Here is a 21,369-nt window from a genome sequence, read left to right on the forward strand (position 1 = left end):
TTAAAATATTTGTGATAATATGTTTGTTTATAAAGTTATATCATTTTAAATTTTAAATAATTTTTTTCTTTATACAAGTCATTCAGACTCATTATAGAATTGTGATAATATGTTTATTTATAAAGTTATATCATTTTAAATTTTAAATAATTTTTTTCTTTATAAAAATCATTCAGACTCATTATAGAAAAATAAATCATATTGCATCCCATTTCCCAAGAAATAAACACTGTCAACATTACAACAGATTTTCTTTCAGCACTTTATTGCTCAGTTTTATTCACTTGAGATCACACCACGTACAGTGATTTAAAACATTCTTAACAGAGTAGCACTTATAGGTTATGAAAGGAAGATGATAAAAGGAAGCTGATTGAAGTGAGTTTATCTGCTGTGGGACTTTTATTAGTCTTTTCCAATTAAAAAAAAATCCCAGTGATTTTGTTCAGTCAATAGGAGAGTTTTAAAGATACCACTACGCTAATCCCTTTGCAATTGAAATAACTATCTGCTAGGTTATGCAGCTTTACTTTTGTGAAGAATAAACTTAAAAAGATGTTATTCTCTCAGCACAGCTCCAGGTCCTGTGCATAGTTTTGCTATATCGCGATAGGACCAGTCAGTACAGCACAGGTTGCATCTCAACCGCACTGGTCCAGTTTTCGAGCACAAGAGTCTATGAAGGTGTTTGTGAGAGTGTTTAGGAAGGTGGTGTTCCCAATTTAATCACTCCCACTCCAACACGTACTAGCAGTAGTGGCCATCAATAATTGAGAGCTTTCAAGACTCTCATGTACATTATTTTTAATTGACACAACTCTCCAAGTATAGGGAATTATTGATCCATTTTACAAATGAGAAAATAGATTCTCAAAGAGATTTTGTAACTTGCTTAAGACCACACTGCTGTTCGAACCTAGGTCTGTCTGACTCCACGGCCTCCACGTATCCCACTTCCTTGCTTCTCTGTGTGCCCAGTTTGGTGCCCTAGGACCAAAGAAGCACCCGAGAAAAAGACTAAGGAGAGCCACAGAAGTGATTAAAGGACCCATGAGAACACCATAAATAAACCAAAATCAAATACTTTGTTCATTTTTCAGGCCAGCCCCATAGCACAGAGGTTAAGCACCAGGAGTAGGGAGGTGCATCCCACATGGCCAACCATAGTTCTAGTTCCAGTCCCGGTGTCTTCAAAAGCACACTGAATGTATGTATGCATGTGCCTCAAATCCTGAAGGGGTGAGAAATGGAGGAAAAAGAATTGCAGCGTGACCATGCCCCATTGGAGGGTGCTTGCTCGCTTTCTCTCTCCTCACATGCTTTCTCTCCTTCTCCACCCCACCCACCTCCCACAACCCAGTCAGCACAGGCACTCTCTGGCAATTTTTAAAACATTAATCAGTTTTTCCTGGAGAGAAACAAAGAATGTACTGGGAATGGGCTGCAAGTGTGTGAAGGACCCACAACAGGAAATGACCACACCTCCTTGCTCTTCATCTTGGCTCAGAAAAGAACGAGAGGAGGAACTGTGCTTTGAAACTGAGGAATTGTGTGGTTTTGGAGAGGAAGAGGCATCTTCTGGCCTGGATATACTGAAGACTCAAATGAGTTATTGAGAGAAGTTGTGGAATCTTTTGCAAAGGTTTTCAAAAACAGAAAGTTTTATTCATCTGGGATGACACGCTCGTCATCTTCTTTGAGTCCAGGAGGCCTCCACACCAAATGGGAGCCCGCGGCCTCCCGTCCCACAGTTTACTTGGTGACCCCCATGTCCCCCTCCTATGTTCCTCAGCTCCCAACTTGTCGCCAAGAAGTCCCATCCTCAGGATTTCCTCAGCCATGCCTGGCTCATCTTAGTACCCTTCCCACACAGGCCCACCCTACCTGAGTATCCCTGAGACATGCTTTCTGTCCTGCTGTTGCTGCTGAAGACTCGACTTCCACAAGCCACGCCCCATATTAGAACATGTAGGCTCCCCTGTTTTGCAGGCCAAGCCCTTTATAAAAGTCTCCTCCTCAAACTCAAGTCCCACTCGCTTTTGCTTCCTCCTTTGCTATCACCGTCCCCATGCACATGCCCCTATGCCCTGGATTCTTCAGTCTGGGTGGCACCTCCTCCTCGGACCTAGTCGTTACTTGTTACCTGTGAAATGCAGCCCAGAGTATTCTGAACACTCCCTCCCCCACCAAACTGACCCTGGCTTCTGCCTTGTACTCGCCTTGGTTTGTCTGTCCTCTGTCATCTGTAATCAATTGTTTGGATGCTGCACTGTTAATCTCTCCAACTCATTCACAAGGTGTCTCACTGGGAGATCTCCTTGGGACCCACCCGACTGAAACCAGAGGGTGGGACTGAGCATTTATTCTGCATTCACAGCATGCTCAGGCTCGGGGGGAAGATGGACCACCACAGCCCCACCTACCCAGGAATCCATGGGCCTAGCTGGGAAGATGAGCACACACAGACACTGTTACCAACTGGATCAGTGTCCTGGGCTGCTGTAGCCAAGTACCACAAACTGAGTGGCTTAAAACAACTGAAATGCATCCTCTCACTGTCCAGGAGGAGAGAAGTCTGAAATCAAGGTGTTAGTAGGACTGGTTCCTTCCCTAAGCTCTGAGAAAATGTTCCAGGCCTTTGTCCTTGCGTCTGGGGATCGCCTGCAGTCCCTAGCATTCCTTGGCTTATAGAAATATCCTCTCTGCTCTCTGTCTCCATCGTCACGTGATGTCCTCCCTCTATGTGTCTGTGTCTCAATTCAAATTCCCCTCTCCTAAGGACACCGGTCACTGAGCTGGATCCACATAATTCAGTAGAACTTCAACGTAATCACATCTATGAAGCCCTCATTTCCAAATAAGGCCACATTCACGGGTCCAGAGAGTGTGGACTTCAGCATACCTTTGGGTGGGGGTGGGGGTGGGGGGTTCGGTACAACCCATAACCCTAACTCTTCCACAAGCATCCTGAAGGACCTGCAATAGAATATAGTGAGTTATATTTTACCAAGGAGACATGGATAATGAGTTGGTGTTGTGGGAGCACCTAACAGAGAAAGAGGGATTAGATCCCAGCAAGAAGGTCACGTTTGAGTGAGGGCCAAGAAGAGAAGGGACCAGGGCCTGCAAGGAGGAGAGACTCGGCCTGAGTAAAGTACAGAATTGTGAGAGGACACGCCTCGAGCAGTTCTGGGGTGAGGTGGGAAGGTAGCCGGGCAGCCAGGGCAAGATTGTGGCGGTGCACATGGGAGTCTGCATTTCACCCTGTAGGTGGGTGAGTGGACAGGGAGGGTACGCAGTCAGTAAGTGTTTTTTGAATGGATCAACTAAGGAATGACTTACCTTTCAAAGTATTTCCAGAGCAAATATTTCAGGGCTTCTAGAAGCACCAAGACTTCGATACTGAGCCTTGCTAAGTGCTGCAATAGTATACGTTGTTAAGTCAGACAGAGATGCGGGGGGGGGGGGGGGGGGGGGGGAGGAAGCCCCTACATGGAATGTTGGTGGGGGGAGTAAGCCCCAGGAGGAGAAAGAAGGGGAATATTAGGAGAGAGATGGTGAAACCAGCTCTCTGATCAAGTGTGTGTTTGGGGGCGGGGGCAGTTGTTAGTACATCTCAAGGTTCTTTAAAGCTATTTATAATTATACACATTTTATTAAAAATACTAGGTTTTAAGTATTGCCAGAGGGTACATGCACTCTCTGGAGACAAAGAGAGAGAGAGAGAGGAAAGGAAGGAAACACCCTCAGGGGAGGTGCCCACACTGCAGTCCCTTCTCCTCCATTCTCCTCTTGGGACTTTGAGCAATCATACACACATGCCCAATGTGTTTTTCAAGCCACCAAATCCTCTAGCTGGACCAAGCAGTTAGCCATGTGGAATCCAGCTGTTTTCACCATGCCATAGGCTGACCACCCCGCCCCCCAATTTAAAAGGTGAAAAGATAATAGATTCTCTTAAAAAGCATTCAAGTGATTCATTTTAGTTCCTTATTTATATCAACATTTTCTAAAGAAAGTTTTAATGCATGTTTTTTCTTTTTTTTTTTTTTTGAAAGGTTTTTGCTATAGGGCATGTGTGCTCACCAGAAAGACAGAGAGAGACAGAGACAGAAATCACCCCCCGCAGAAGGGATGGCCATGTTACAATCCCTTCTCCTCCATTCTCCTCTCGGGATCTTGGGCACACATGCACACGTCCCTGGAGTGAGTTTAAGCCACCGAGTCTGGGACTCGAACCACGGTCGACTACATGGGAGTCCAACGACATAGCCATTACACCAACTGCTGGTCCCATTTAATGCACTTATTATTTAGCCAAAGGAAATTTTGAAAGCAGCCTTTCACTGCACTCACGAGGAAGCATTTTCAAGATAGAAGTAAGTTATCTGTTAGGAAACCCTGGACAAATGACTTTACAGTGAACTCTGTCCCATCAGTCTGTGTCGCCCCGATGTGAAATGTAGAACCCCTGGGCTTCATTGCACTCAATGTCAGGAGGGCTGAGTCTCGGCCCCCAGCCTGCCTCTTACTGTGTGCCACCAGGAAGCTGCTCGTCTCTGTGATTCTCAGTCTCCTGAAGTGTAAGGTGGAAATTACAGCTCTCTCACAAGCTGTAGATGAGAAGTAGAGTACATAAATAAATGGATTTGGGATTGTTCAGGGTCAATATGATGCCATTGATTACCACGTGGATTTGTAAGGAGAGCATGCTGTAGAGAGTACACCGTCGAAGTTCTCACTTAATGTATAGTGTTGTGATTCTTACCTGTAATAACTCATAGAATCTTAGCTTTGACAAGACCTTCGACCTCAACCCCTTCTTAGTGTAAGTCTCCCCTCTATTAATACCCTCTCAGGTGGGGTCATCAAATCTCTACTTTGAAGATTATATATCTCTACTTTGAAGATTGTAGGAGTGTTTGAATTAGGTGGGAGGGGGCCATACTACTTGATGATTTACTAAAAAAGCATTTTTTCCAACCTCCTAATGCTCTTCAATGAAAGAGGGACTCTTCTGGTTCTAAGAATGTACTTATACCCTCAAACTACTAAAGCCTCAAGGACTTACATAATTGTTGAATGTTCATGTTTAGTGAACCTACTTTGAGTTGAAATTCCTTATTGTCTAGTAACAAGACGTTTTCTATTCTATTGAATGAAGAGTCCCTTTAATCTTGAAAGTGGGCCTTTTTGGAGAGCATTCCAAAGCACCAATCAACCTAAGTACCCTATCTTGCCTTTGAACTCAATGAGCTGAAAGTGTCTCTGTAATCTCCAGCTTCGGGTTACCATAGGGTAAGAGATGGTGGAAACTCAGTCCTGGTTAAATTAAAATTTCAAACTGCAATCTTAGTGCAGCTTTTATTGGAGTTGTCAATACAGGGCATTCTATTGGGTCGGTGGGAATGTCATGATGCATTTTTGCATAGAAAACCATGGGAAAATATGTCATGGCTTTCCCGACTACCTAATAATTAGGTTATCCCTTTGCTTTTCTGTGCCACTTTATCCCGCAATGTAGTAGGGAAAAGGACAGAAGCTGCTCATAATCAGAGTTTCTGCAGAAATGCACAGGATTGGATTGGGTTGAAGATAACACAACAGGATACCTCTGATTTGAGCTGATGGCTTCTGAATCATGATTTATACTTGTCATTTCCCTTACCCAACTAGTAATAAGTGTATTAAAGGAAAACAAAATGGTCAGCAATAAGTTAATGGGTTAGCAAGGAAGAAGTTGTTTGAAAAACTGGATAATCTACTAACTAGATCATTTATCCCATAATAATCAAAACTCGATAGTACAATGTTAAAATTCATAATTATCACTGGTGCCGAATGGAAAATTCAGGGGAAAGGTTAACATAAGCTTAAGCTGTTTTCCTGGTAGTTAAAAGACAAGTTCATTACTCAGTGTTCCATGATTATGAAACAGGTGTTATACCTACGAGGCTATATAAACACAGAGCCACTGAAAGAATTTTTTCAGAGGTGAATTTTGATGATATTTCTTTCCATGCACATGATCTTTACAAATGCCTACAGCTTCATCTCTTATCCTGCTACAACTGGCCAGCCCTTGAAATTAAACACAGATTAGGACTATAACCAAAGACACCAGTGGCTTGGATGAAACCAATCAGATGGGGAAGGAAGTAGAGGAGACACTTCAGAGGCAGCTTCCAGGAAAATCCCCAGGAAGAAACTACAGAGGCCTATATGAAAGGTCAAAACTCCAAATGTCTGCAGAAGCCAAGCAATTAATGCAGACGAGGGAAGCATGTAGATGCGAGTCTTTAGTCGTGGGGACTCCAGCAAAGAGGAGCGCATGGTGCCCTATGTAAAGGAAGAAGCCAGTAACTCAGTTCCATTCGATTAGGGCCAGTTCAGAAAACAACTAGTATTAATAGACCTGACTTGCCGAGAGAAGCTGGCCTCCAGATGTGCATGTGAAATGTTCCCATTTTGAAGACTATTGTCCAAGCCAAATAAACAGGCCCGTAATAGCTTTGGACTTCCAAATTATGTTGATGCCTAGAAGATGTAACCTTAAGAATGTTTTGAGGGACAGTTCTTTCTTTTTCTTGCTTGATCTTGGTCAAAAATTATTGGTTCTATAAAGATAAATTGGTTTCTAAGAAGGAGAAAAAGAAAGGAAGAAAGGAAGAAAGAAAATGAATGAATGACTTGAGGAAAAATGTAAGAGGTCCGTGTATTCTCATTGACAAAGGGCTCCTAGATGCCATAAAAGAAATGATCTTATAGGAAAGGGGACTCAGGAGGTCACAGAGAACAAAAATCCAGGTCAGAGTCTAATCATAAATAAACATAACAAGAAAATAAAGAGAAAATGCCCCATTTCCCTGTTAGGGAAAAAATTAAAAGTCTGAGGCTCTGCCCAAGGAGGGCAGATTTGGACCTCCTGAGGAAAACAATAGCCAAGACTCATCACGAGCCTATGGAGGGAGCTATCCAGGCTGTCTCCTCCCAGCATGAACTTAAGGAAGTAGCATGGGTTCAAGTGTATGTCACGGGATGTCTTTCACAGGAAGGTGGAAGGGGAGGAGGTTCAACCATCAAATACACTTGGATAATTCCAAGTCGAACACATTTCTTTTCTTTGCAATAGTGTAGAGCCTGTCATGTGGATTCTCACCTACTGAGACCATGCAAAAGCAGTGGGCATGGGGTGATGCCATGTCAGAAAGAACCCAGGTGGAATCTCTAAGGACTCTGTGTCTTTGGTAGGCAACTACGGCACATGGGCAGAGGTGATGCTTCAGTCTCTTCCTCAGCCACAAATCACAATTTTAGAAGAAACCAGTACATATAAAGAACACAGAGCTGCTCGGTAGCTATCCGGTAACAACTGTTCTTCTGGACCGTGGATTTTCATGCTGGAATGAGAGGGCTCTGGCAAGGAATCGGGAGCTTGTCACATAAACCAAGAAGAATATTTTTGGCCAGAGGCTTGAAGACCAAACAAGAGTGAATTAAAATGAGTTTTGAGGGGGGATTAAGTAGAATGTTCAAATGAAACTCTACCATCACAGCTCACAAGGGGCAGCAGGTGTGAGCTAGAAATAAGAGGCATGGCAGAGGTGATACCGAGCGTTCTCCTGAGAAACCAGCCAGGAGAGACACCAAGGCCACGCCAACAGCTGGGACACGTTTGCCACTGCTCAGTGAGAAGGCCGAGCGTAGGAGTCCTGTCCACTTGGAGCCAGCATGATGTAGAGATGGCGGTACATGGGGTGGAACACAGCCACACGGCCAGGCTGTGTGGGGAAGGCGCATGCACGTGAAAGAAGTCCCCAGCCTCAGAGTGGAAGTGCCGCCGAGAGCATATGGATGCGACTTTCTGAAGGACGAGACGGAAAGGATTTTGCTGGCAGTATACACTACAGTCTAACCAGGCAGCGAGGCTCCAACTGAGGCTTTCTTATTTAAGATGTTTAAAACTGGCACAGGAAGAAGGTGGAACAGGGAAGGGAAGACGAGTATTGACCCAGGCATCTGCCCCATCTAATGAATGTGCGGCTTGCCCTGCTAGCAGTCTCATGTCTCCAAAGGTAGGGGAAACAAGGAGGAAAATACCTTCTCTGGACTTAATTCTAGGAGGAGTCTAACTGATTGATGGTGTGGAAGGCACAGAAAACTTACAAGGAAATACAACAAATAATCTGGAATTTTATGACAGCTCAAGAGAGACGTGGTGCATTCCCTTATTTTTTATTGTTAGAGAGAGATTTTTGCTATTGGGTGCATGCACTGGCTTGAGAGAGAGAGACAGAAAGCTAGAAATCACTCCCCAGGAGGGATGGCCACCCCACAGTCCCTTCTCCTCCACTCCCCTCTCGGGATTTTGGGCATGCACACACAAGCACCCGGCGTGAGTTTGAAGCTGCCGGGCCTGGGACTGAAACCGCAGTAGACTACATGGGAGTCCAGCGACGTGAACATAACATCCTCTGCTGGTCCTCGTGGTGTGTCTCCTGCTACCCTTCCTACCTCTCCTCTTGTCACTTCCCCTCTGCATCTCCCATACCATCTCGATGAGAACCCCAGCCCAACTTCAGGCATCACCAAAGATTTGAAGGGTAGAAGTGTTTCTTTCCTAGGAAGTTGAGGAAAACAAAGGTCACCAGTCCAAATTCAGCTTGTATTTCAAGTTGGAACTTAAAATAAATGAGGCCGCAAAGCCAGTTGTATACACAATGGAGTTCCATTGTGCTTTGAGTGTATATCCTATGTCCACAGATAGAGTTTCAATTAATTCTCCCAGCAACCCCTGCAAGGTAGGTAATATTATCCCACTTCAAAGATGAAGAGACTAAGAGACAGAGTCTAAATGACTTGCCCAACACCACATAGCAAGTAAATGACTGACATGTGGCTTGAACCCAGTCCTCTCTGGCTTCTGAACAGAGCTCCTTCAGCTCCACCACGCTGCCTCCCTCACTCCACATTACGCTGTAGGGACCCAATGGGTTAACTGGCTTCTGTGCGTTAGCCTGGGAACCCAACCTCAACACAACATTGTCTCTATGGGGAAATGTGCTCAGAGTGACACACAACTGGCTTAACCAGGGAACGATTGTAACCCGATATCGTAAACTGGGCACTGCCTAGGTTCAGAGAGGCCGGCAGGAGGGCGAGGAGGCAGGCTGTTCCGCCTGTATCCCGCAGGCTGCAGGACACCACCAGACTAGTTTTGTGTCTGCCAAGGAACAGCGTCTCAGTCACGGCTGCTAAATAGCCACGCAGTGTCCACCACAGCGGGTAGACGTGGGGTCCACTGAGCGGACCCAGTGGTGTGGGGAGCAGCTGCTGCAGCCCAGGCACGGTCAGCACTGCTGAGTGGGGGCTAGGGGTACTCCCACGTCTGAGGGAGGGGTCAAGCCACTCTGTGTCTTGGTCTCCCTCTCTCTCCTCTTTCTCATCCCACCCAGCAATCCCAGCAGAGCCAGGGTATGAGACTGCTCTGGGGGTTTGCACCTGCTCCCCCAGATAGTTCTACTTTTGAACCTTTGTTGATCAGGATCCAAGAAGGGACATTCCTCAGTGAGAGGCTCAAGCAGGCAAAGCAGCTTCTCTGGCCCTCCGAGGCTTTGGTCCTCGTCTCCTACGTCCAACCTGTCCCCACCACCTTCTGCAGGGCCGCTGGGGCCCTTCCCCTTCCCTTCCCCTCCAGGCAGGGTTTCTTTGAGTCCCAGTGTTGGACTTTGCTCTGATAACTACCTGCGTATCCAGTGCCCTCCAGCCTCAGCCAAGTCAGCCTGAAGGGGATTCTCTTTCCACGGATAACTCTTCAAAGGGAGAAAGGATTGCTAACAAGCAGCCCAACACCGAGAATTTTTCTTTTAGATGAGGGGAGCTTTTTCTCCTGGCAAGGGCAGATGCAGACTGGAAAACACAGTGGAGACTCAGGCCCTCGGGAGAGGAAAGCCCTGACAAGATGACACTGGCCTTGCCGGCCTCCCAGCAGCCTCTCCTGAGGTTACCCCCATGGTGGGGACATTCACGTCATTGTGTCAATTCTCTGGTAGAGCTGCTGGGACTTCAGAAAGACCCCGTGGCTTTGGCGTCTGTGAGCGCGTTCGGTGAGTGGACCATGAGTCCAAAGAAGCCTCCCTGTGGCTGCCCACATGTGCCCACACATGCACACTAGAGTCCCAAGGTGCTGTGCTGGGGGAGATCTGATCTCAAGCTCTGGTTGGCTTCGTGCTTGATGTCCTGCCCTAAGGAGGTATTGGCAAGTGCTGGACAGGATTCAGGAGGGCCTACGAAAGGCGAATCTGTCTGTAGTCCACAGAAGCAAACCGGCATGGAAGCAGAGTCACTGTGGAGACCAGTTTCTCCGGGTTCTCTGGAGCCCTTGGAAGGGTGGAGAAGGTGCTCTAAGCGTGAGGCTCCTCGATTTGGGGCCTTGCTACTTCAGAGCAAGAGTAGAGACCAGAAGTGAAAGAGAAGCCCAGACCACTGATTCTCTCACTAAGAGTGTCACGGGATCCGAAGCAATAGGGCCAGTCAACATCAAGTCCAGATCCATGCATGTGGCCGGGTGGTAGACCTGAGCAGACCCGGGCCACAGCATGAATGAGAATGACCCATGGCTTTGCAGTCACTAGCTCCGATGACAGGTTGACTTTCCTATTTCTCTCAGATGGCTCTGGGCGTAGCAAAGGAAGCCAGGGGCAGTGGGACTGCAAAAACTCTGGACTGGAAATCAGGGGTTGGGATTTGCACTCCAGCTCTGTCTCTCCTGGCTGCATCTCAAGAGCTGATCAGTTTCCCGACAGTGTACCGTGAGAAGAGAACCACTGCCCAGACCTGGTGTGGAATGGTAGCCCCACAGGGACCATTCACCATTGGGGAGTGCACTACTTTCATTCATCCTCCACCTCCCCCACCACAGTGACTGAGGCTTTTGTCCTCCAAAAATGCCATTCTGAGTAAGAATTCATTTTCCTGTTTTTATTATTATTATTAACATCCATTTGCAAATCAGTGTTTCTAGTTATCAAGCACTAACAATATAATTGATTTAATTTCAGTCCACAACAAAAAAACCACTAGTTTCGCCTATGCAGTCTTGATTAACATTAGACGCATAAATATACTGTTCTACATTAACAAAGGCTGACACCAACCAATAGACTCCACTCAGACTTTGAAAGATGCCTTGGAACCCATGGTCCCCTGGCTGGGAATCCCTCACCCTGGAAGGCCCCTTAAGTGCAAACGATCTGTGATCTGTGATTGTACAGGTATTTTTTCACACGTGGAATGACCTAAGATGTGTCCTTACAGGTTATGGAAAGGGTTCTACACGTAAAACACACCCTAAGTCAGTTCCTCTGACCTGTGTCAACCTTTTTTCTTTCATTAGCTCTCCCCTCTGTCTTGTTCTCCATGATGTTTGTGCTGACCCCCTCCTGGTCTCTGGTCACTCACCACCCTACGTTTTCTACGTACCATGAACACAAGTCTTGTCCCAAGTATGGAGAAAATCCAGGGAATACCTTGGCCCCTTGAAGCTAAAATGCACCGAGCCAGCCCACGTCTTTTGGCAGGAGCAGCAGACACAGGAGTCACACGCAGAGCGCGCAGACAGCTATTTACAGAGCCTCCTTCCTGGCTGCAGGGTATTCACTTCCCCCCCCCACCCCAAGGGGCCACTGCCCCCTCTTGGCATAGAGTAGCCCATCCACTGCTCCATGCTCAGGGTCACCGGTGCCCCTCCCGACGATTACTGAGAACAGGGCACAGCATGCACGGTGGATTAGAAGTGGTGACAAGGTCTCCGATGGGCCAGGGCAGCTGGGCGTGCGGGGGACACAGATGGTCTCTACGGCACCTGTGAGGTGCTGGTCATGGGCCTCTTACAGGACTTGACAACTTGGCCTTAGAGCTAAGCCCACCTGTCTTGGCATTTTTTAAAATAAACTCTTAGTATAAACTTTGACTAATATGATTACTAAACTTCCAAAGGCATTTGGGATTCAAATCATGTCAAATGCTAACAGGCAGAATAGTCTCAGGGCTATACTAACACTCGCCATTCACGTACAATAAGCTCGAGCTGTATTTGCCCTTCTGTGTTTTTATTATATCTGTTTGCTGTTGCTAAATTACCATGTACCTTAATAACCTGATACTATTATCTTTGGCAGTAGAAGCAATAACATCACCAATAACCAAAAAGTATTAAGTGAGATCATTTGTTTCGTTTTTTAATTGAGGTGAAGTTTATAGAAATCAATAATTAATGTACAGAAATAGCCCTTTAGCTAAGCCTAGTTTTCCCAGATGCATAGTTTTGGGCCTACACAGTGTTATCGTAGAAAGTAGAATTAGTTGCCAACTCCAATAATCAGAAGATTTTATATTAAGTAAAACATATACCTGGATTCTTTTTTTTAAATGGCGACTCTGGCAATGCTGGGCCCTCTCTCCAATGTGGTGGCAGTTGTGGGGCACATCCCTCCTGTCCCATTTTCTGTTTGCTCATGTTGTTCGGGTTGCTCAGAAATCAGGGCTCTGAGCCCTTCACTGAAGGTGAGGAAAGAGGCCGAGAGGGCCTGCGGGCCTCTCGGGGTGTCGCCAGCTGTTGTGCTTGAACTGGGGCGGGAAGGTAGCCTCCACTCCCGTGCTCTGCCCCTCAGCACCACCGAACACCATCTCGTGGGTGACACCTGTTTCACCGGGCCTCCCGCCTCGGTGCCACATGACACAGAAGGCCTAACTATTTGAGTCATGAGCCACTCGGGGACCCTGATTATCAAAGTCCAAACCACAACGAGGAATACCTTCACTTCAAGGGCTTCTATTTCCAGAAATAACCGTAGTGTTCTCTGTGCAGACTTCTAAGCCCAACGAAACATTTTCATGTTTTAACGACTTCAAAAGTCGATTGCCCTTAAACTTCTTTGATTCTCAAAGGAAAAAAAAAAAAGGCCCAACAGAAGCTCAGGGTGGTGGAGGTTGCTAAATACATCGTCTCTGAGGCACGAGTACCCAGCAGCTAGGTGGGTTTTACTTGTGGACACCCTTGAGCACGGGCTATTCATAGCTGTCAGGATGACGACTGATTCGAGCCTGAAATTGCTGACAAACATAAAAGAACATTTTTAATTAGTCTCATTTTTTCCCTCATCTGTCAAATGAAAGGATTCAACTAACTAGTGTGCCACGGATGGTATTTTCTTATAAACGGGGGGAAATGATGAACACCAGAAATAGAGTGGATTCGTGGTGTTACTCCTGTTATTTACCACTCTGTGTGGCTGAGAGTCCCTCGGAGCCCAGAGGAAGAGCTTCTACCTCAAGAACGATCTAAACCTATCTCGTTTGGAGCCTGACAATGACCTAGAAGGCTTTGGGACCTGGCGGTCATACTCAGCAACTGGGTAAGGCTTAGTCATTCCCCAGTCAAAAGGTGATTATAGGAAGGGAAAAAATGGCTGGCCAAGGAAAACTCAGGAAGAGAGATGCAAAAAAAGCATTCCAACAGACATGAAAACATTGTTAGTTTCATTTTCTTTAAGAAATATTGTCTACCTGGGATGGAATCCACCACACCAGTCCTGCCCTTACCCCTGCAACCACTGGGGAATGAGTCTTGCAGTGACTGTCTCCTAGCAACAAGGGAAAATAGCCACTGAGCAGTTACCAGGCATTAAACACCAGCCTGGTGCTTCACAGGTGCCACACAAGCTTCGTAACTTTGTTGGATAGAGAATAACATTCCCACTTTGTGGAAGAAGAAATGGAGGCTCAAAGAACTGGAATAACTTGTCTGGTTGGTAAGAGGCAAAGCCAGTCATGAACCCTGGCCACTCCGCTTCCACGTGCCATGTTCTCTTGCAGCAGATGAAAAAGACAAAACCCTGGTGCCACATTCAGCAGCAGTCGTCCCCGACAGGGGCCAGGAGGAGCGCGGCTGGGGAGACACTTCCAAACAGAAGACGCAGCACTGGCTCTTACGTTCCCTGGTTGGCAGGAGAATGGGGATGCACCTCCCATTTCGAGTTGGAGGGTACGCCATGTCTGCGAGCTTTGACTGGAAGCTTACCTCGGGAAGGGTGATGGTGGTGGTGCTGTGCTGATGAGGGAAAGGCGAAAGGAAGAAAAAGAAGATGAGACAGAGATTAATTCACTTCATCCTGTGGGTTTTCTTGTTTGTGGCAGTCCTATCTCCCTCCTAGGGTTTTTCTGAGAATTGAAAGAGATCATAAATGTAAAATGGTTAGCAAAGTGCAAAACCAAAGGACCATGGGAATAGAATGCATTCCTTTCTAACCAAAAAGTGCCTGAGTTGAGAGAGACTTTGAACACAGAGTCTCCTGGGGTCAGAAGTCAAAGGTTAAAGTCTTGGTGAAGCTATTAAAAGTACACAACTCTGCGAAGAGCAGGGACCCTGCCCGACTCACCACTTACCTCTGGGCCCTACATAGTGCCTGGCCCATAGGAGTGGTCAGTAAATGTTCAGTGGAGGGGTGGATGGGTGGATGGGTGGACGGGTGGATGGACAGACAGATGTGCCAACCGCAAAAGTGCTGTCCATCAGTCACCAAAAAAAAAGACCGCCACTGGAGAATTCATCTCCAATGTCACTCTCTCAGAAAATGACACCAGCTCTATCGTGCTGAAACAAAACCGGGGTGCATTTTGACTACTCTTTCTCACTCACAACCGACCAGCCCTGGCAGATCCATCTCCTGAAACTCAGCTTGAGAATGGGCTCCTCTGTTCTCTGCTACCATCACCACCTTTGTTCAGGCCTTTCCCAATTCTCTCCTGGATTTCTGCACCATCTCCAACCTATTCTCCAAGCCTCCAGCCTGTACCTCCCCTTTTAATCCACTTTCCACACCTGAAACGAGTGATATTTAAGGAGTACAAATCTGATCAGGCCACTGGCCTCACGTAAGGATGGGGCACGCTGCTCTACAACTCCACGAGAAAGCCCGAGCGCCCAGGCATGGCCTCGCCAGCCTTCACGGTCCTACCGCTGTCTCCCTCCCCACGCCTGCCCTTGGGTTCAGTGTCCTTTCCAGCAGGCTGGTGCCTTCTCTTGCTCTGTCCACTGCAGGGCTCCTTCCTCCACCTAGAATGCTTGACCTCTGCGTACTCTGTTCCTTTCTACATCCTTCTGAACTCAGTTCTGGCATCGCTCCACTAGGAAGCATTCCTAACTTCGAATCCCACTAAGGATAGGTGTCTCTGGGACCAGCGAATGGTATAATGGTTACGTTGCTGGACTCCCACATAGTCAGCCATGGTTTGATCCTGGACCCAGTGGCTTAAAACTCATACCGGGCACATGTGTGTGTGTATACCCAAAGCCCTGAGAGGAGAGTGGAGAGGAAGGAATTGTGGCGTGGCCATCCCCCCAGGGGGTGGTTTATCACTTTCTGTCTCTCCATCTCTCTCTGTCTCTCTGGCAAGTGCATGCACCCTATAGCAAAATCTCTCTCTAAAAAAAAAAAATTGATGTCTCTCCCCTTACTCCCTCCAGTACTCCGGGCTCAGCCCGTTGGTGTCCCTCCCCTTACGCTCCCCAGTACTCAAGGCTCAGCCCGTCGCTATCTCTCCCCTCACACTCTCCCTGAGAGGAGAGTGGAGAGGAAGGAATTGTGGCGTGGCCATCCCCCCAGGGGGTGGTTTATCACTTTCTGTCTCTCCATCTCTCTCTGTCTCTCTGGCAAGTGCATGCACCCTATAGCAAAATCTCTCTCTAAAAAAAAAAAAAATTGATGTCTCTCCCCTTACTCACTCCAGTACTCAGGGCTCAGCCCGTTGGTGTCCCTCCCCTTACGCTCCCCAGTACTCAAGGCTCAGCCCGTCGCTATCTCTCCCCTCACACTCTCCAGTACTAGGGGCTTAACCCATTTAGCCCATCGGTGTCTCTCCCCTTACGCTCCCCAGTACTCAGGGCTCCGCCCATTGCTGTCTCTCCCCTTACTCACCCAGTACTCAGAGCTCAGCCTGTCACTGTCTCTCCCCTTACTCACCCTAGTACTCAGGATTCAGCCCGTCGGTGTCCCTCCCCTTACCCACCCCAGTACTCAGGGCTCAGCCCGTCGGTGTCTCTCCCCTTATGCTCCCCAGTTCTCACAGCTCAGCCCATTGGTGTCTCTCCCCTTATGTTCTCCAGTACTCAGGGCTCAGCCCGTTGGTGTCTCTCCCCTTACACACCCCAGTACTTAGGGTTTAGCCCACCGGACTATGGTCTGCTTCCTGACTGCTCTTTTTGGGTGCCTGGCTCATGGGATGCTGAGTTTTGTCCTTCCTTGTACCTAGCACACGCCTTCTAGTTCCTGGCACAATGAATGTTTGTTGAATTAATAAAGACTTTCTCTCACACCAAACATGCACTTTCTCGGAAGCATGTTCACAGTCAACATCACGTCTTTGGCTAATCATGTGACCAGTTAAGATAATTAACCAAAGATTAGGATGTGGTCTATGATTCTGGGAAAAAAATGATTAAATTAGACATGTGGAGAACATATTTTCTTACTGAAAGTCAAGACCCATGATCTAATAAATATGGTCACATATTTTACTTGCTCAGAAAAATGCGAATATGTAATATCTATACGTTGATCTTGTCATTGTTGCCTTACATGGGAGCCTTCCAAAAGTTCATGGGTAATGTGTATCATGAAAACACTACATATAGGTTTCAAAAATGTTTTGTACCAAAACGAACTCATACTGTAGTTTCATTTTCCCACAAAAGTTTTAGAGCACCCTTCTATGTTGTCCCATATGCCAACTCAAGACCCTGAAATATAATAACAGCTAGAAAATAAGGAGCTAACATTCTCGGTGGACCTACCATGTGTCAAGCATCTGGAGACAGTCTACTACCATCTTAGTTTATCTTCTCAACTGCCCTTTGAAGCACATCTTTTCACTCTCTCTCTCCCCTCCCCTCCTTTTTGAAAAATTTGCCATAGGGCATGCACGCTCACTGGAGAGAGACAGACAGGGTGGGAGTGGAGAGAGTGAGAACTCACCCTCCCATAGGGAATGGCCACACCTCTATCCCTTCTCCTCCATTTTCTTCTCTGGACTTTGGGCACACGCACACACACACGTGTGGTTTTCAAACCACTGAGCCACGTACTAGAAACTCACAGTTGAGGACCCAGTTGCTTTAACTACCATGCCTCCACACTGAAGTATATCTTGTTATTCTCTCCAGCTGACAGGTGAGAAAACCAAGGCTTAAAAAGGTTAAATAACTTGCCAAAGGTTACACAGCGAACAGTGGAAGAGTAGTCCATTTGATCTTCTCATTCTGCAATCCCAACCCAACCATGACCTCTTAACCTTGTTAGATCTTGAGAAGAGACTTTTCTGAGCAAAAATAGCTGGGCTTCTGGAATTTTTATTAAAACTCTATATCTCCTGGCAATAACTTTCAAAAGTCATGACTCAGACCAGCCATGATATTTGAAAATGGAATCCCGATGCAAGTCTCCTGGCCGCAGAGATGCTCTTGCTACCGGAAAGGAATGTTCAGCCTTGGCGTTTACGACGATCGGTGTTTTTCCCGTTACTTGGTCTTCTGCCATCGTTGACTGTTAAAGGGCACTGACCCTCATTTTATCCTCCCTAGGGAGTCCTCTCCTTTATGTTGAACTGATTCTGTCCTTTCCCATGGTTTTTATTCCCTCGGTGTTCAGTAAAGTTCCTTGAAGTCCCATCCGCTGACCCTCTACACAGTGATCACCTGGATGCCCATAAATAGGCACAGGCCTGGCCCATCCCACAACTGTCACATAGAATCTGCAAGGATCGGCATTGTGGAAGCAGCGTTTTAATCCCATCGTCCCAGGTAGTTCTTACGAACACTCATATTTGAGAACGCAGTCTCCAGGCTCTCATGACTCAGTGTGATCCCTAGACCAGGAGCATCAGCAGCTTGTTAGAAAATGAGGACTCTTGGACCCCAGCCCCACACTACTGAATCAGAGTCTGTTCTGACAGAATCCCCCAGCAGAGTAGTGCGCGCATTCTCGTGTGTACGTATTGTGTCACACTGGCGATCTCCCACAGTCTGCTTTGGTTTTTCATCTGACATGCATAAAAAAGGAAAAGCTGTGTTGGGTAGGCTGGGAACACAGGGGAGAATGCCCACTGTGGGAAGGGGGCTCAGGCTGCCCAGGCCCCAGCTGACCACCTTGACAGCTGAGGAGGTGGGCAGAAGCGCTGCTTCAAGTACGCTCAGTTCTTTCAGCTTTTTTCATGAGACATTATTCCCTAGACCTTACCTACTCTTAATCCATTCATAATTTAGTCATTTCTTTTCACACATGCTAAGAGCCAGAATGGGGACCAGCAGATGGCTTAATGGTTACCTCACTGGACTACCATGTCGTCAACTATGGTTCGAGTATTATGATTCAAATCCCAGACCTGGTGGCTTAAAACTCACGCCAGATGTGTGTATGTGCATGCCCAAAACCTTAGAGGAGAATGGAGGAGAAGGGATTGTGGCATGACCATCCCTCCTAAGGGGTGATTTCTTGCTTTCTGTCTCTCTCTCTCTGTCTCTCCAGTGAGCCTATACTCCCTATAGCAAAAAATCTCTCTCTCTCAAAAATAATAATAATATTAAGAGTCAGAACGGCTACTTCCCAACCAAGTAGACCTCAGAATTCCTCAGAGGATAGAAGAACACAGTCTTATCTTCAAGGGAGACTCTTGAAGAAATGCAGAGAAAAGGGTCGTGTTTTGCTCTAAAGAGTTGTCTTCTATGGCCTAAGGAAAGCTAGAAAGAAAGAAGAGCTGGCTTGCCCCTGAAGAATGCCCCCGCCCCTCAGTCCACAGATCTGAGGACAGAGGATTAGCAACATGCGAGGTGGCTTCCTCTCTCCTGAGTGCCAAGAAGAATGTGATTTTGTTTAATCTTTCCTTAGCAAAAGCTGTCAGCTAATAAACTGGACAGGTGTCCCTTCTCTTAGCCAGGCCTGATAATGGGGTGACAGTTGGGGTGGAAGGAATGGAATACCTTCAGAAACACTTCCTGGTGAGACCATCTGATCAAAACCACCAAGTGTAAGGACACACCAGCTGACTTTGCAAAGCCCCTAGCTACATGGGAACCCCACTGGTTGATTTCTTTTTCTCTCCTAAGGAAAAATAATGAAAAAAAAAAAAAAAGGTAAAGTTAACAATGGCAAGCTCTTCCTTTGAAGCAAATAATAGTAAAGACTGCCGCTCAATGAAGGATTGTCATGGACTAAGCAAATACACTTGAGGAAGTGGGTAGGGTTGATTCGTGCTGCCAAACAATTCACCTTTTTTTCCTCCTTCTTTTTCCAACTTGCCTGCAAATCTGTATCTAATTATGTCCACTCTGCTTCCCCAAATCAGAGCCCAGGCAAAACTGCACATACTTTGGCAGGGTTCGTCCAGGGCCAGCCCTCTCTGCACATCCTTCCAGTCTCAAAGGCTATATGACCTCGCTTTGTATCCCAGCCACACCTTGAAAAAGGCTCTGCCTGAAAGTCCCTGGTTAGGAACAGCAAGGACCGTGGCCAGAACCTGCTGTCATCCCACATCTGGTTGGTTTCCCGTGGAACTCTTTCCTTGATGCAGACACAAAGGCAAGCAGGACTTGCTCCTGCTGACCAGGAAACTCAGGGATCTCCTAGCAGTTTACCCAGAGCTGCCATACTAAGCAATGCATGGATTTTCTTAAGGTCCTAATAAGAAGAGTTGGTTAAAAAAAAAAAAAAATGTATTCCTAAATCATCTTCTCAGTGATGCTGAGAATGTAAGACCGGAGAGTGCCGAGGTGTGTGCCTTCCGATCCCAATAGCAGCTACTCTACATGGGCATGTTAAGTGCAGAATATTGAGCTGTTTCTCTGCTCTGTGGACCAGGATGAAGAACAAGCTGTGGTACTTTGAATTTGGCACCTCAGAGACGTTTGCAGCCACCTGCAAGAAACTCCACGACCACATCGAGTTGGAGGTAAGTTCCCGAGAGTGGAGAAGGCTTCACTTGGGCCGTGGTTCCGCTCATGGCCAGTCACACACCTTCAGGATGTAGCCACTTGGGTCCTTAAAAGGTGACCTAGCGTGTGGTCTATAAGCCACATTTCCATCCTGCTCCCAAACACCTCCACAGCCTCACTTGCAGGGCTCTGATGGCTGGGCCTGCCTTTCCTGGCCTGTCTAGGGAGTCCTGGGGGTGCTGGGACTCAAAGGCTCAGAGGACCCAAAGCCACAGTCCACTCGGCCCTGAGCCCTCCTCCCACCTTGGCCTTGCTAAACTCTTTGCAGAGAGACCGGGCCTCAACTGGCCCCAGCACAGGGACTGCTATTGGAACAGAGGCAACCTCTCAAGCCTGGTGAAAGTGTGGGGCTGGGGGCCGCAGGACAACGTGGGTAAGAGCCGCCGAGGTGGAAGCCAGCAGTGGCCAGACCTCTGCCAGCTCGTGCATCTCAGTTTTCACAGCTGCTTCGATAAGCTTTGGCTTCGTGGGTGAGCATCCCGTGCAGTCACGAAGGTTCCCCTGCTCAGAAGAGCCCTAGGTTATTTAACGCACTCTGGTTGCCATCCTGAAGTGTTCAATCATTTTTGAACAAAGAGCCCTACCTCTTGTTTGCACCGGGCCCGCAGATCATGTGGCCAGTTCTGTCGGTGCGCTTGCTCTCACGAGCTCTTCCAGCACTTGCAGCAGCCTGCCTGAGTCTGCCGTAGGCTCCCCCTGCCTGGTTGATAAGCTGCCTGCCTCCCACCCCCTCACCCACTCCTGTGGGGCAGCGCTCCAAGGCCCTCTCCTGATTGCTGCAGGCCGGCTCAAGCTTCCCTGCACCCCCTCTGTCCGCACTCTGCACAACCCCAGACCCATCGGTCCTCTTGCCCAGAGTTCTTAGCGACAACCCCACCTTCCCTCAGGATCCAGGCCTGCAGTTCTGTTTGTACTTGAGAAAAACAAGTGAAAGGCAGAGCCAGAGTGTCGCCAGGACGGGCTTCTCCTGGCCCACCAGTCTGTCCCCCAGCTTCGTCAGCCAGCCACTGGGCCCAGATCTCTGTGAGCAGGAGACAGGGCCGCAGCAATGTGGGAAAGCCCCGCCACGCTCCAGAAGGGCCTACCGGCTTACTCCAGGGAGCGTTTGCAAACAAAACACAAAGCCAGAGGTTCTCTGCGACTCCACTTGACTCATCTGCCTGCCTCGCCCCTTCGGTTGCTGGGTTACGACACCAGGATGGGAGGCACCATTCCCAGCTAATCCCCTGGACTTTGGGCCAGCTAGGTCAGAGGGCAGAGAGGCCCAAGCGCCAGTGCACACAGACTCAGGTGGTCTGTGGCTGCAGCCAGCTTCACCAGGGAGA

At 47.6% G+C, this 21,369-nt stretch overlaps 1 protein-coding gene across 3 annotated transcripts in view; it reads left to right on the top strand.

The window, feature by feature from the left end:
- The window catches only part of DGKG (diacylglycerol kinase gamma), a 235,291-nt gene that overhangs the window by 154,703 nt on the left and 59,219 nt on the right, over positions 1-21,369 (top strand). For all 3 annotated transcript variants that reach the window (XM_006171475.2, XM_006171477.2, XM_027769454.1), the window contains one exon: positions 19,911-20,001. In XM_006171475.2, the coding sequence (XP_006171537.1) occupies positions 19,911-20,001 (91 nt within the window). The remainder of the gene's footprint in view (positions 1-19,910; positions 20,002-21,369) is intronic.

Source organism: Tupaia chinensis, unplaced genomic scaffold, assembly GCF_000334495.1.
Source record: "Tupaia chinensis unplaced genomic scaffold, TupChi_1.0 Scaffold149658_1, whole genome shotgun sequence".
In the NCBI taxonomy this organism is placed as follows: Eukaryota; Metazoa; Chordata; class Mammalia; order Scandentia; family Tupaiidae; genus Tupaia; species Tupaia belangeri.